This window comes from Ailuropoda melanoleuca, chromosome 1 (genome assembly GCF_002007445.2).
Source record: "Ailuropoda melanoleuca isolate Jingjing chromosome 1, ASM200744v2, whole genome shotgun sequence".
Lineage (NCBI taxonomy): Eukaryota > Metazoa > Chordata > Mammalia > Carnivora > Ursidae > Ailuropoda > Ailuropoda melanoleuca.
The window spans coordinates 71,837,640-71,853,126 of record NC_048218.1 but is presented as its reverse complement, the minus strand read 5'-3'; the positions used below and the strand labels follow the sequence as shown (position 1 = coordinate 71,853,126).

The 15,487-nt window shown below is 38.3% G+C and overlaps 1 protein-coding gene across 1 annotated transcript in view; it reads right to left on the bottom strand.

Annotated features, from left to right (window-relative positions):
* The window catches only part of ATP13A4 (ATPase 13A4), a 129,679-nt gene that overhangs the window by 69,066 nt on the left and 45,126 nt on the right, over positions 1 to 15,487 (bottom strand). Inside the window, exons 3-7 of the mRNA XM_034671400.1 lie at positions 11,127 to 11,197; positions 10,955 to 11,035; positions 9,179 to 9,248; positions 7,503 to 7,637; positions 3,476 to 3,545 (exon numbers count right to left, since the gene is read on the bottom strand). Coding sequence (XP_034527291.1) covers positions 3,476 to 3,545; positions 7,503 to 7,637; positions 9,179 to 9,248; positions 10,955 to 11,035; positions 11,127 to 11,197 — 427 coding nt within the window. The remainder of the gene's footprint in view (positions 1 to 3,475; positions 3,546 to 7,502; positions 7,638 to 9,178; positions 9,249 to 10,954; positions 11,036 to 11,126; positions 11,198 to 15,487) is intronic.

The window sequence follows — 15,487 nt, the reverse complement described above, 5'->3', positions numbered from 1 at the left end:
TTTGTTTGTTTGTTGCTATCAGTCTCTGAAGGAGACTAAAAACCATCCTTGGCTTGCAAGAAGTTAGGAGCCCCTACCCATCTATCATGAATTTAACATTATCTGACATGACTGGCCATCTAAATTATGAGTTCCCAACAGCATTCACTTATCAAGTAGAAGAGCTACACATGAAATAAGATCTAAGGAGATTTTGAAAATCCAAGTGAATTTCAGGAACAGTTTTCTCACCTCCCAACATGTCTTCCCGATTCTGTCATTCTGTCGTCTCTTCCTCAACATACATCTAAGACCTCAGACGAAGTTTTTTATGGCCATTAATAGATAAGAAAGAATCCCAAAGATTTCATGGTATTAGATCCTGGCTTAAAAGAATCCCAGAATGACTATGGAGAAAACCTCACAGTGGGAAGAAGTCCACCTATTACATTAACTTTCCTATTGTGCCTGGAGGGAGAAAAAACTAGAATACCAGACCTATGCTAATTTATAGTAGGGAGCAAAGAACTGTCCGGAAAAATTGAAAGAATATTTGTCCATTAGAAGGCTCATTAATAATGTCTAGTCTGGAGAAGGCCTTTTATACCTGGAGAAAACAAACAAACAAACAAACAAATCAATACACTCATGGTTATCAGCTAACCACCAAGGACTTCGCCAAAAGTCTCGTGAAAGGAATAGGTGACACTGTTGCTGATTATTTATGAGTTCAAAAACATGGTCCTCTACTCACCAAAGCTAACTCGGTTATAAACCCTGCTAAGCACCCAATTTCCCAGTAGCAATTACAAACTCTTAGCCACCAAAAGTAAATAAAGCTAAGCAAACACCCTGGGTTTTGCTACCAACTGCTAAAATAAAAAGGTAACACTTGATTTGATCTGAATCTCTCTCTCTCTCATGCAGAACATTTCCCTTTTGTAAATAACACCATTTCTTGGAGGTCTGAGATGAAGTGTGAGAGGGGACATCACTCTACATTTTAGTTAACATTTTGATCCTGAAACCCAAATAATTTCTGCTTGGGCCACAAATTATATAGATTTTTGTTTGCTTTTTTGTGTTATAGGAAAATATCTGTTGCAGTTGTTAATTACAGCCCTCTCTCTTCCTGGGAACCAGATAGATATGTTCATAGGGTTGGATAAAGAAAGACTAGAATTATATCCACCAGGCTATATTCATAATTACTACCCCAGTTTGAAAACTATGGGTCATTTCTTTTCTTTATGTTCAGTTAGCAACATATAGTACATCATTAGTTTGTGATATAGTGCTCAACGATTCATTAGTTGTGTATATAAGTCCTCATCACAACATGCGCCCTCCTTAATACCCATCACCTGGCTACCCCATCCCCCCACCCTCCTCCCTTCTGTAACCCTCAGTTTGTTTCCCGGAGTCCAGAGTCTCTCATGGTTTGTCTCCCTTTCTGATTTCTTCCCCTTCAGTGTTCCCTCTCTTCCCCTATGGTTGTCCATGCTATTCCTTATGTTCCACATATGAGTGAAACCATATGATAATTTTCTTTCTCTGCTTGACTTATTTCACTTGGCAAAATCCCCTCCAGTTCCATCCATGTTGATGCAAATGGAAAGTATTCATCCTTTTGATGGCATGCATTGTTCAGACTATACAATCCTTTAGGAAAATTTCTTACTTTGTACTCCCCACCTTCCTATGCAATAAAATTATTAAATACTGTTAAATCTGTTCAATCTACCCTAACTTTTAACAAATTTCCCAGATGTGTAGGATTTCCAAGTAAGGCTCCAGCTTGTAACACTTCATATTGAGAAGGATTTGATGAACTCATTCTAGGAAGAAAATAACCAATATTTTCCTATTGTGTTGTTATAAAAATGCATTTTTGGAATCTCAAAAAGTACCTCACCTCAATTTATTGAATCGATATTCATTAAGAAATTATGTATCGGGACACCTGGGTGACTCAGTCGGTTAAGCATCAGCCTTTGGCTCAGGTCATGATCCCAGGGTCCTGGGATCAAATCCTGGATCGGGCTTCCTGCTCAGTGGGGAGTCTGCTTCTCCCTCTGCCTACCGCTCCCCTGCTTATGCTCTCTCACTCTCTGACAAATTAAATAAATAAAATCTTTAACAAGAGAAAAAAAAGAACTTATATATTAAGAACTTATGTATTAAGAACTTATTTACATTAAGACACCGTAGAAAAGCTTAATAACCTTGGATTAGGTAAAGATATCTTAGATATGATACAAAAGCAAGATCCACAAAAGGAAAATTTGATAAACTGGACTTTAACAAAAGTAGAAATATCCACCCTTTGGGAGATGCTGTAAAGAGAATGGAAAAGATAAATCATAGAGTGAGAGAAGATCGTTGAAAATCATATTCGTGATAAAGGATTTGGATTCAGAATATAGAAAGAACTACTCAAAAGTTAATAATTAGAAAACAACCTAATAAGCAAAAGATTTAAACAGTCACTTCACCAGAGAAGATATGTAAGTAGAAAATAAGCACTTGAAAAGATGGTCAGTGCCATTAGTTATTAGGGAAATGCAAATTAAAACTACAATGAGATACCACTACACATCTGTTAAAATGGCTAAAATTAAAAAAAAAAAAAAACCTGACCATATCAAGTATAGACAAGAATTTGGAGCCACTGCAATTCTCATGCTCTGCTAGTAAGAATGCAAAATGGTGCAAACACTTTGGAAAACAGTTTGGCAGTTTCTTAAAAAGTTAAACATTTACCTGCCCATATGACCCAGCCATTCCACAGTTATGTATTTTCCCATACAAAATGAAAGTGTATGTCCGTGCAAAGACTTGAACCCAAATTTTCATTGAGGTATTATTTGTAATAGCCCAATACTAGGAGCAACCCGAATTTCCAAATGTAGGGGAGTGGATGTACAAACTAGTCTATCCATACACTGGGATTTTACTCAAGAATAAAAAGTAATCAGCTATTGACATACTTAACAAAATGGTTGCATTTTAAACTAATTAAGAACTTTGATCCCCATAAAATTAACCCAATATATGTTGTAAAAGACAAAAAATGACTACTGTACAATACCATTTATATAAAATTCTAAACATGCAAAGTGGTTGCCTGAGGATAGGGATGGGGAAAGAGAGGTTGAGAGGAATGATTAGAAACAGGCACAAGGCAACCGTTCGGGGTAATGGATAGTCATTATCTTTGTCATGGTAATAGCTTCATGGATAGTTACATAGATGTACACAAGTCAAAATCTATCAAATTGTACATTTTAAATATATTCAGTTAATTATATATCAATTTTACCTCAATAAAATTTTTTTAAGGTGAAAATGTCTCAAGCACCTCATTCCTTTAAGTAAATACACAGGAAAATAAATGCATATGAAGACGAGAGTAGTAGAAACAGTCAGAGATACCAATTTAAATCCTGTTTTGATTCCACATGAACACACATAGATCTAAAACAATGAAACTTACCTTTTTTCCCCCATACAGAGACTGTAATGCTATTATGTGACTCAACTAGACGGTGGAGCTTTACAGATTGCTGAAAAAGAAGAACGGAAAATAGAAAAAGGCTTATGTATTTGAGGATACATCCCAGGTATTAATTCAGTTAAGTGTTAGTATCTTTAAAGGTAGAGCACTATCTTGTTCCCTACTGAATACAGTGGCTGAAAACGAAAGACTAAGTAGCCTATCAAGTCAACTGAAAAGTCATTCAACGTGCTGTGCTGTTCACCAACAGTAAGAAGTATGTGTTCTTTGGTAGAAAGGAATTTCCCGGCATGCTTGGTTCACTCAAAGTCATTTTTGATAACCATAAATTTGTGTTTAGTTCTTTCAGTAGAGGACATCAAGAACTTTAATCATTCGAGATATGTGTTTATACCTATATAGCTTCGAGAACTAAGCATTATTTCAGGCTTGAGTTATCCCACATCAGAGTTCCTCATCTATGACTTTATAAGGAGTTCGGTGGTACCTGCTATATCCTCATAGTATATGTTATTTTAATATATGAAATACACAGGACATTGAGAGTGAATCAATAAGAGGATAGAAAAGAAAACTACAATAAAATTATATTAGATTTCACATTTATTAAGAAACTGTTGCGTAAAAGAACTACCTGGTTCTAGGAGTTAAAATGCTTAATCATTTAGTGTATTCACGTTTTTATTCTGGTTTTGCCATTCAAGACACCCCCTAAATCTCCTAGCATCAAATCATTTACAAATCTGATTAATACGTCCTAAGAATGATTAGTAGAATTGTAAAAGGTGCAAGACAGACTGTTCTACTGTTAACTTATTCTTTTATTCATTTTTGTATTCACTCAACATTTATTAAACAACATTTATGTGCCTGGGACTATGCTAAGAGGTGGGGATGGAATGGTTAAAAAAAAAAAAAAGAAGATATGGTTCTTACTAGCAAGGAATTTACAACCCACTGGGAAAAATATTTTTAATCAAATACAAATATAAATGTATCATTACTATCAGTAATAAGGGGGAAAAATGTGGTTTTAGAGCATAGATAGCCAATGGAAGCAATAGAAATCTTCCATAAGAAGTGACTTTGAATCAAATAGATTGTTGAATCTATGAATCTCAAACTCAAAAGAAATATTTGGATTTGAAATATATATAAATTTAAAAGTCATTTTAGAATTCACTGGTATATGGCTATAAGAATAATGAAGAATCTCTCCATATACTCACATGAAAAGGCCAAAAAGACATATTAGTAGTAGTAGTAGTAGTAAAACTAAGTAGGAAATAATATAATGATACTACCTTTCACATAAGAAAGAAAAAAAAATACATGTATTTGCATTTGCTTGATTTGCCTAAAAATTTCCTTGGAAGAAAACACATGAAACCAATAAACATATTTGCACAAGTGGAGGGGGAGAGGAAGAGAGAGCACACATTGTATACGAGATAGATATACATTGTATAGTTTGCATACTGTCTTGATGTTGAGACACCCCTCCCCCAGAGAAAGGCCAGGTAGAGGAGGATGAACTATAAAAAGAGATTGAAAAAGAACAACTAGAGAGGATGGAGAGTGTGTGTCTCTGATGCCTAAGGGAAAGAGCGCTTCAAAGAGAAGCAATGGAGCAGTTAACTGTCAAATGCAACTGAGAAGTTTAATGAAAGCTGCAATGTGGGAAAAAAACGTCCACTGTGGGAGGGAGACGATAAAATCAGCAAACAAAAGACTGACAATCTAATAAAAATTAATGAAGGACACCAGTACAGTTCGCAGTGAAAAAATACAAACAGCTTAGGACATGAGCAAGTGATCAACTTGTAATGGAAAATATGCTGTTAAAGTTATGGGCAAAGATATTCACTTAAATTGGCAAAGATAAGGAAAACCAACACTCATCTACTATTGGGATAAATTATTATTCCTTTGTGTATTTGCAGCAACATGGACGGGACTGGAGGAGATTATGCTAAGTGAAATAAGTCAAGCAGAGAAAGACAATTATCATATGGTTTCATTCATTTATGGAACATAAGAAATAGCAGGGAGATCAGTAGGAGAAAGAAGGGAAGAATGAAGGGGGGGTAAACATCAGGGGGAATGAACCACCAGAGACTATGGACTCTGGGAAACAAACTGAGGGCTTCAGAGGGGAGCGGGGTGGGGGATTGGGATAGGCTGCTGATGGGTAATGGGGAGGGCACTTTCGCATGGAGCACTGGGTGTTATATGCAAATAATGAATCATTGGAACACTACATCAAAAACTAATGATGTACAGTATGGTGACTAACAAAGCATAATAAAAAATTAAGAAAAGAAAGAGGCATTTTGACCTCATCTATTAAAATAATATACTTAGTTTATAATTAAGTAATTTCAAGTATAGAAATTTTATATCTCCATACCAATTATACATAAGCAGACATATATACCTGTTATATACATATCTACATGTAATATAAATTATGCACACTTGTAATTTATATATATTTATAAATACACATATATGCAGAGTTGTGAACAGGTACATGTGTGAGAATTGTCATTATTTTAATAACAAAAGACTGGAAACAACCTAACTATCCATCAACATAAGATTGGTTTAAAAATTATGGTACATCTAGAGAAAAACATATTTGTGCAGATATGGAAAGATATTTAAGATATATTAGGTGAAAAATACAAGTGAAGAAGAGTATACATAGTGTATTTCCATTTGTGTGAAACAAATTTGTGCGTATGTGTTTACTGCTGCTAAGCATTATAGAACATTTGGCCCCAGCGGATGCCTTCAGAAAGGGGATCTGGATACTGAGAGAACCAAGGTGGGAGGCATATTTACCTTTTATTTACGCTGTATTGTTCTACTTGAGCTTTTAAAAAATTGTATCCATATATTACTCCTTCTACTAACAAAAAAAAATAGTAGTTTAAAAAAGGAATTTTTTAAAAAAATTTAAAACTGCCTATGGCCTTAGAATTATAGTGGTGACCTTAACAAGAGTTCTTTAATGGAGTCACAAGAGAGAAAATCAGGTCAGTACAGAGAGAAGTGAGAGAGAGATGAGCAAGTGAGGAGAGCCTGCATAAAGAAGTTTTGCTGTAAAAGGGAGAAGAGAGGTTGAGTAGTAGCTAAAGGTAGAAGCTTGGTCAAGAGAAGGGATTGTTACCTCGCTTGAGCATGTTTCATACTGATGGAAAGGCCCTTGGGGGTGGGAGTGGGGAGGTTATTCAGTGACCACATAAGCACCCTGAGCTGGTGGGCAAGGATGCCATTGCAAGCACAGACAGAGGGCCCTTTCTCCTCTGTAATGAGAGGGCAGGGCAGGAGGGAGGCAGGGACAGGGTCATCTGGCAGTTGGAGAGCGGGGAGTTGAGCAATTTCCTGTCTTATAGTTTCTATCTTCTTTGTAGAACAAGGGAGATTATCTGCTGAATTAGAGGAAAATGGACTAAGAGCAAATGGGGATCTCATAAAAGGTGAGGAGAGATTTGGTTTGAAGTCTTAATTTTGAGAGTGGGAGAGCATGATCAACCAATCGGTTCTACATGATTTGTTCCCAAAAACACTTAGATCCCCTGGTGGGGGCATAACGAAAGCCAAGTGTTGGACTCGGGCTTTAACAAATAGGTACCAACCAAACAAAAAGGGCAAAAGAGTCATTAAATAGACTTTTCCACCTTCCACCCTCTTCCACCATCTTCAAGATGTATTTTTCACTTATTCACAATGTATAGATATTTGTAAGTTCTTCTGGCTGATCAGCCTGAGTAAACTAAAGAGGGCAAAAAATACCTTGGAAGGTTAGGAATTGAGATGTGAGGGAAGGAAAAGGACAGATAGTATTCGGCATTGGTATTTGTGCTAGATATTCACAAACTTGGTCGCATTTATTGTGGAGTGGGCAATGACTATTTCCTGATTCTTCTTTCCAACAAAATTTCAATAAAGTCCCTACCGTTCCCTTTCTGCGGCCACAAGATTGGTGGAAAAAACTCACCTCTCTGAGATCATATACTGTCAAGGCTATGGATATGATGGACATGATTATGATGGCAAAAGCATATTCCTTATAATCTTCACTAAACCACAAACAGACACTGAAGAGTTGAAATATGTAAAATGGATTTAAAACCTGTTGGCAGAAAACAGGAAAACAAAGGGAATATTCAGTCTTCATATTTAGCTGTTCATTGACTTGTTTGCTTTCATAACCATCTCTGTGACACAAATCATCCCACGCAATATTCTCATTCTTATTACATTTATTCAGCAATTGTCATGTGCCAGACACTGCACTAAGCAACTTTACCTGAATTTTCTCTTTTAATTTCCATAATTACCTTATTACCCAGAAGCTATTACTTATCACCATTGCAAAGATGGAGAAGCTATGCCTCAGACCTTGACAAAGGTCTCACAGCTGCTCAAGGTCACACAGCTGCAACAGTCACAGATCAGGGCTTGAACCCAGGCAATCTGGCCCCAGAGCACGCACTTTTAACCACTGCTGCACCTTATCATTTACAAAGTAATATCTCATGGGTCCTCATGTCGGCCCCTGCAAGTGTGTAAGGTGTGAATATTACCAGGTCCAGTTTACATGTACTGGCCATCAGAAGGGTGAAGTTAGAGTTCAGGTTTACAGAGTTAAAAGTATTCAGGTTTACAAAGTTAAAATGTTCTTGAGTCTGTTGTTCTTCCCTATGACACACCATCTGCCATCTTCAAAGTCACCAAAATACTTTAGATCAATGGGTAAGTTGAAGACTACAATTTCTCATAAGTAGAGAGCCAAGCTGAAAGTGGGAAACTGTCACTGAACATCGAGAACACTGTGGGAGAAAGGAGAGGCTAACTCCAACAGTCATTAGCCTATTTTGGTTTAAGACATTTTGCTCCCTTATTCCAATAGTCTTTAGTTGATTTCCATTTGTCTAGGATGGGAACAGTAATCCTTGGTTAGGAAAGGAGCACACAGAAACATTTTCTATCTGTTTCTTTTGCTTCCTTCCGTGCCTGAAAGAAAGCTTGCTAGAAATATTGAGAAAGTACCTTGAGTTTAATATGCTTTTTATAAAGCAAGTACTGAAGTGCAGGAAAAGACCCAGAGTATAGCTGTATGGTTATAGTTTCATAATAATCATGGCAAAATGAAAAATAAGCCCAGTGGTAGAGTCACAGAGGAAAAATTCAACTCAGTAACTGATGGTCAAGTCCTTTTTTGCCTCCCACACACATACTGAGATCGAGAAAACTTATAAGTCCAAGAAGATGATTTTCTTCCTATAATTTTAGATGCTGAGGAAATTGTATATTGTTGCCCACAAGAAAAGTTCTGAGTTTTTAAATTTTTTAATTATTATTTTATTTCACAAAGTTGAGACAGGCTAAGAAATAGGATTAAAAGGGAAAGAAAGAGAAGAAATGTACATTAATCCAGTTATAAAAGGATAAGTAGATACACGAGCATCGTACCTCATACTGTATCAGGCACCATGTGCAAAAGATGGTCCCCAAGAAAAGAGTAGAAAAGAGATATGAAGAAACTATACTTTGTATTCTTTTAAAATATCCCAAATTGCAGTTACGTATTAACAAGTAGAATTCTTGATCTTTTGACTAGAACTAAACTTCTTTATTCTCTAGGCAGCACCAAGAGAAAATATTGATTACCTCCTTGATGAGTAGTTTCCAAATTGGTGTGATTTCAACATCGATAGTATTAGGCCCACAGATTAACCTCCTATAGGGAGAGATCATAGATCAGTTATTAATAATAAAAATCAAACCCATTTTTTACTCATTCTTCGATTCATTTTCTCACAATCCAACAAAAGTCCCCCTTGTTACATAACGCCCCCATCTTTTTCAAAATAACTGAGGAAGGGGAGAGTTCCCAAGGGCAAAACCAATAAACATGATCGTACTGCATCGACTGAACTAGACTCTTCCTCACGTCTAAATATTTCCCTGATGGCAATTTGGGTATTTAAGCTAGCCATTGCCTCATTCAAGTAGTCTCAAGATTGGCACTCTCTCAACTCTGTCCCCAACTTTGGCTTTGTGGATGTGGGATGGAGGGACCATTACAAGAAAAGGGGGGAACTCTCATCTATGGAACATAAGAAGTAGGAAGATCGGTAGGGGGAGAAAAGGATAAAGAAAGGGGGGATAATCAGAAGGGGGAATGAAGCATGAGAGACTATGGACTCTGAGAAACAAACTGAGGGCCTCAGAGGAGGGGGGTGGGGGAATGGGATAGGCTGGTGATGGGTAGTAAGGAGGGCACGTATTGCATGGTGCACTGGATGTTATACGCAACTAATGAGTCATCGAACTTTACATCAAAAACCAGGGATGTACTGTATGGTGACTAACATAATATAATAAAAAAAATTATTATAATAAAAAAAATTACCAGACCTACCTTCCTACCCCTATTCAGCTCTGGGAAGCTGCAGAATTTCTTTTAATACGAGAGAAAAGATGTTGGGATCTCAAAAATAGCTCTCACACACAGTTATACAGCCCTTTAATTGAAAACCTAGAGATATGTGTCTTTGATTATACAGAGCAATGACCCTTTATGAGTTATTTTGCTGTTGGGAACACTGACCACCCTCCCTGAGCCTTCTGTGTAGACATTCGGATCAAATAGCTTGGCCAAATGTATTAGAGCAGTGCCTCCTGAACTTTAATGTTCATACAGATGACTCCATGATCTTGTTAATGTGAAGATTCTGATTCAATAAGGATGATGTGTGGTCTAAGATTCTGCATTTCTAACAAGCTTCTGGGTGATGCTGACGCAGCAAGGCTCTAGGTCCCTTCAATTACTGGAAAATGGGGTGGAGGAGAATGTGAGAACCACAGAAACTTAGGACCAGCAAGGACTTTACAGATTCCTCCTCCCCTTGTTAACAGTTAAGCAACCAAATCCCAGAGATGAGAAAGAACTTGCTCAAAACCACACAGTGAGATTCTGAGAGACTCTTTTTTTTTATTAACATATAATGTATTATTTGCTTCAGGGGTACAGGTCTGTGATTCATCAGTCATACACAATACACAGCGCTCCCCACAACACATACCATCCTCAATGTCCATCACCCAGCTGCCCTCTTAACATTCCACCCTGTCCCCTTCCTAAGACTCAGCTCTTCTTTCACCTCCCATCTGTGTGACCTCGTTCGGGCCATCAAACCTCTGTGAGCCTCAGATTTCTCATGTGTTATATCGGGAGGATAAGGACGTTTGTTCTACCTCCCCTACAAGGTTACTCTAATGAAGTGAAATAATGTATGTGCATGCCTTTAATTTGACAATACTGAATAGAGCACTACAAGGTCTTCTGATACTGACCAGCTAAGATAACTATGCGCTGGGCTTTCTGTTTAGCTAAGGATAACTGTCCTTTTGAGCTGATGTAGATAACAATAGGCATGGTACCTAATCTCTTGTTCTTCTCTTGTTAGACCGGATCCAAATTTTAGATGTATCTTGGCAGAGCTGAGCCAATCTTCCAAACAGCTGAAATAATAATAATGAGAAAGACATAATTAGAAATAATATTTTTGAAATAAATTTCTCTCTTTTGGATGAAACTGCAGAAACAACTTACCCAATTTTCTGGAACTGTCCTTCTAAGTTGTTCCAAACATATCTTATTTTCTGTACTTTTATGCATCTCACCTGCAAAAGAAAAGTACTAAGAAAGTCTCTCGTTTAAGGACCAGTAAACACATAACAGTTCGGTGGCTAAAGAAGCATCTGGGGAAGAAGCAAAGATAGATCCCTAATATACTTATTTAAGATGATCCTTTCCTAACTTACCCCAACCTTCCCTAATACACAAATGGCATTCTTTATTAGAAATTATCATTCATTCGATGTGGATCATAGGCCTACTATAGGCATAGCATGTGAATAAAATTCAGTCTCTGCATTCCACTATTTGATAACGCAAAAAGGGAAGAAAATGTTACAAAGGAGAAAACTAGGGACTCCTGGGTGGTACAGTCGATTAAGCGGCCGACTCTTGGCTGTGGCTCAAGTCATGATCTCAGGGCCCTGATCTCAGGGTCGTGAGATGGAGCCCGGAGTGGAGCTCTGCTCTGAGCTTGGAGTCTGCTTGAGATTCTCTTTCCCTCTCCCTCTGCACCTCCCTCTCCTACTCATGCATGCATGCTTTCTCTCTCTCTCTAAAATAAATAAATAAATAAATATAAATCTTAAAAAAAGAGAGAGAAAACTACGCCATATAATCAAACACATACATGTCAAAGAAATAAAAATACAATAAAGTAAAATTTATAGTATTGAAATGCTGTAGATATATAAAGAGGGCAGATGATGGAAGGCATCGTGGAGGAACTGATATGTGCGCGGCAGCCTGGAAGGGTTGGAAGCCTTTTGCTCAGATGGGAAGGAAAGGGGGCATTTCAAAAAGGTAACGCACAAGTTGGTTGTGGGGAGGGGCAATCGAGTGGGCCTATTTGACTGCAGACTGGAGAATGAGGCTAGAAGTTAAAGACCAAGTGTGTACAGCATTAAATGCTAGGGTGAGGTATTTAGGACATTTTCTTTAAGGCAATAGACTTGCAGAGAAAACTATAGAAGAGACAATGACAGAGATTAGACAGGCCACAGGTTCTAGAAGACAGTGCGGAGGCTCTTGCAAGAAAATGTGCTCCAGGAAGAGAGGGCCTGAGGGAGTGGGCAGCGAAAACGAAAGGTAAGGTTAATGCTGATGGCAATTAGGCATTCTTGTTTCTGAATTTCTCTAAGTAACTTTATGTGCAAATCTGAATCTCCATCAACTGGTGATGTAACTGAGTACAAAGAGAGACAGCAGACTGCCAAACTGTTATGGAGCGATGGTTATAACCTCATGCTGGCCATTGAAATTAACTAAGAAGCTTGAAAAATACTAATGTCTGGGTTCCACCCCCAAGAGATTCTGACTTCATTTGTCTGGGTTGCAACCTGGCCATAAATATTTTTACATTTTCCTCAGGTAGTTCTAACGTGTGGCCAACGTTGAGAAACGGTGTTCTACCTTTTGTAGCTACTCTGGTAATTGTGTCCTTGAGAAACTCAAGCAAATTTTTCTACACCTTAGTTTCCCCATGAATAAATTGAGGCAATTGAGCAGATTATCTCTAATTTCCACTGCAGCCCTTCTGACTGTGTTCTATACCCATGAATAGTACAGTCCGTATAATTGTTAGTTAAATTCTAGAACCGGGAAGAGCATACAGCTGAAACATGATAAGTGTTCAACACATTTTTTTAGTAAATAAGTGAATGAATGCTTTGTACAATCACATGACAACTAGAAATAGAGGTTAAATCCCTAAGCTCCAAGACCTGGGTTACACTAAATCAATCTTAACACTGATAAATATCTGTGTGTGCCCATGGAAGTGTGCGNCTTTGTACAATCACATGACAACTAGAAATAGAGGTTAAATCCCTAAGCTCCAAGACCTGGGTTACACTAAATGAATCTTAACACTGTTTGATAAATATCTGTGTGTGCCCATGGAAGTGCGTGCGCACACACACACACACACACACACACACACACACACACATTCATAGTTACCCGGTAAGAGTGTTAAATGCTGTATTTTTTATTTTACAGAATGGATTTATTTCAGCGATATTGGTTGCAAAATCACTTTAAAAAATAAATCCTATTTTCCCATTGATTTTTAATGTGTAAAATTGGAGTGCACTGCCTCTGGGAGCGATTCTTCCTTCACAAGCTTCAAGTTGGAGTAAGGAAAAAGTGTGGCCCACACTGGGACCTCACGCTTGCTGCCTCACACCTGCCATTCCTGTTCAGTCCCTGGAATTCTGCAAGCAGAGCGGGACTGTACTCACAGCCACTGTCTGTTGAGTTGGGGGCTTTTCACACATTAGTCTTTTTCATCATCCTCTGGCAGGAGAGGTATTACTTTCACCTTCCCTTCATCCTTCATCCCCGAAGTTCATTTTGATTAAGTCATTTGCCCAAGATCCCACCTATTAAGAAGCAGGGGTTGAATTTGAACTCAAACCCAAAGGCTCCAAAGTCTAGTCTCTTAAAGGATATAATGCTCACGCGAGTCTTGGAAGAAGGGCTGAAAAATCGCATCACTGCCACAATTCAAGTTGCATAAAGTGAGGGTTGCCTCCTTTATGAATTCCATAGGTTCAAAAAGCCAAGTTAGGACATTTTTAAAGGATGAGCCGGGGGAAAATGTGAGGCCCCTGCTCCATCAGGGAGCCTAAATCCAGAGGATGTGAAAGCACAGACTGAGATTGAGAAGCTTATAAAACATAACAGACACAGAACACCAGCAGGTGAAGGCAGCAATAACAGGGAATAAAGAGGTTGCTGGTAAATTTTACCTCAGGTCAGAAAACAGAAAGTTCCATTATCTCCTGATAATTTCTTGAGGCCATTCCTCACTGAGTAAGAAGGATGACCCCATCACAGACCTTTCAAATATCTTTAACGTTCCCCTAGCAGGAATCATGTCTGCCTGGAGTTTCCCTGCCTCCCTCTTCCCCATCAGAGGCTCTGGGCCCCAGTAAGAGGATGTGAAGTACAATATTTGCATGGGGTGGAGTTTATTTGCCCATTTCCTGGAACTTCAGACCAGGAAATAGTAATTAGGACTTCAGGGGTATGCAGTGGGGTGATTTTCATCTTTCTGCTCAGAACCAGGAAGCTTGCCCCTCCTCAGGCTTCCTGCTCCTCATTTCTTGCTGGAACACGTTGTGACAGCATCCTGTTTAACAGGTTAAGCACTGGGTTTTCCTTTTGCCTGCAATCCCACGATGATCCCTAGAGTCTCCTCTTGGCCTGCGTTTGTAAAGCTGGCAGAGCTCTTTTGCTGCAGGTCTCCAAACTCTCCCTGAAGGGCCTTGTCACGTGGTACTGTTGCTCTCCTCGCTGTCACCATCACTATTGTCATGGCTGAGCCTGTGGAACCTTCTCTAATTTCAGTGAAAACTTCTGCCCTTTATGAATGTCATTCAGCACAGTTCACAAATCACCTTAATGTCCGCCTTCCCATCTTAGGTTTACAACAGCCTGAGAAACAGGCACGGAAGGAGTCACTGCTCTCAGTTTCTAAAGAAGCAGCCCAAGGCTCAGAGAGGCAGTAATTAGCCAAACTCTCTACGCCATATGTGGTAAATGAAGATATCGAGCCTGGTGCCAGATCTTTCCATTTCAAGACCTCTGCCCCTTCTTTACATTTTGTTTATTTGAGCATTTCTTCATCTTGTTGCCCACTTATTTGTTTGATGAAATTAAAGAAGGTGGAGGTCAATAATAATGTCAGGTCCATAAAATTGATTTGAGATGCCTACTTTTCCAGGTGAATAACCACCTGACACATTATGCAGTCTGTTAGTTGAAGGTGTTTGACCTCTTGTTTTTGTTTGTTTGGACAGTTAAAACAATTGGGTGATAAANATGCCTACTTTTCCAGGTGAATAACCACCTGACACATTATGCAGTCTGTTAGTTGAAGGTGTTTGACCTCTTTTGTTTTTGTTTGTTTGGACAGTTAAAACAATTGGGTGATAAAAATTGACAATAGAGAAACCACTCAGCAATTCACTTTTATTATTTTTAAAAATTGACCTTGAGCTCATAAAACTAACAGCTGTCTACACATACATAAACTTCAGAGAAAATAGTCTGTCTTATAAAATGTCTTTAATGTGAATGTTAACTAGTCAGAAGCCAAGTAGTATTAATTTAATATGGAGAAGAGGGAGGAACCCAAATACATTTGAATGACAGAACTCAAAATAAGGTCATTTTGCAGACATAAGCAAAGCGTCTGGGATGTTCTGGGTGATTACATTTCAGTAAGGGAAACCCTGTTTCATAGGGAACCACACTGGATCTGATGGTACTAAGAGCTAATGCGCACTGAGCATCTATTATGCACCTGGCACCATCTTGATCTCTGCATT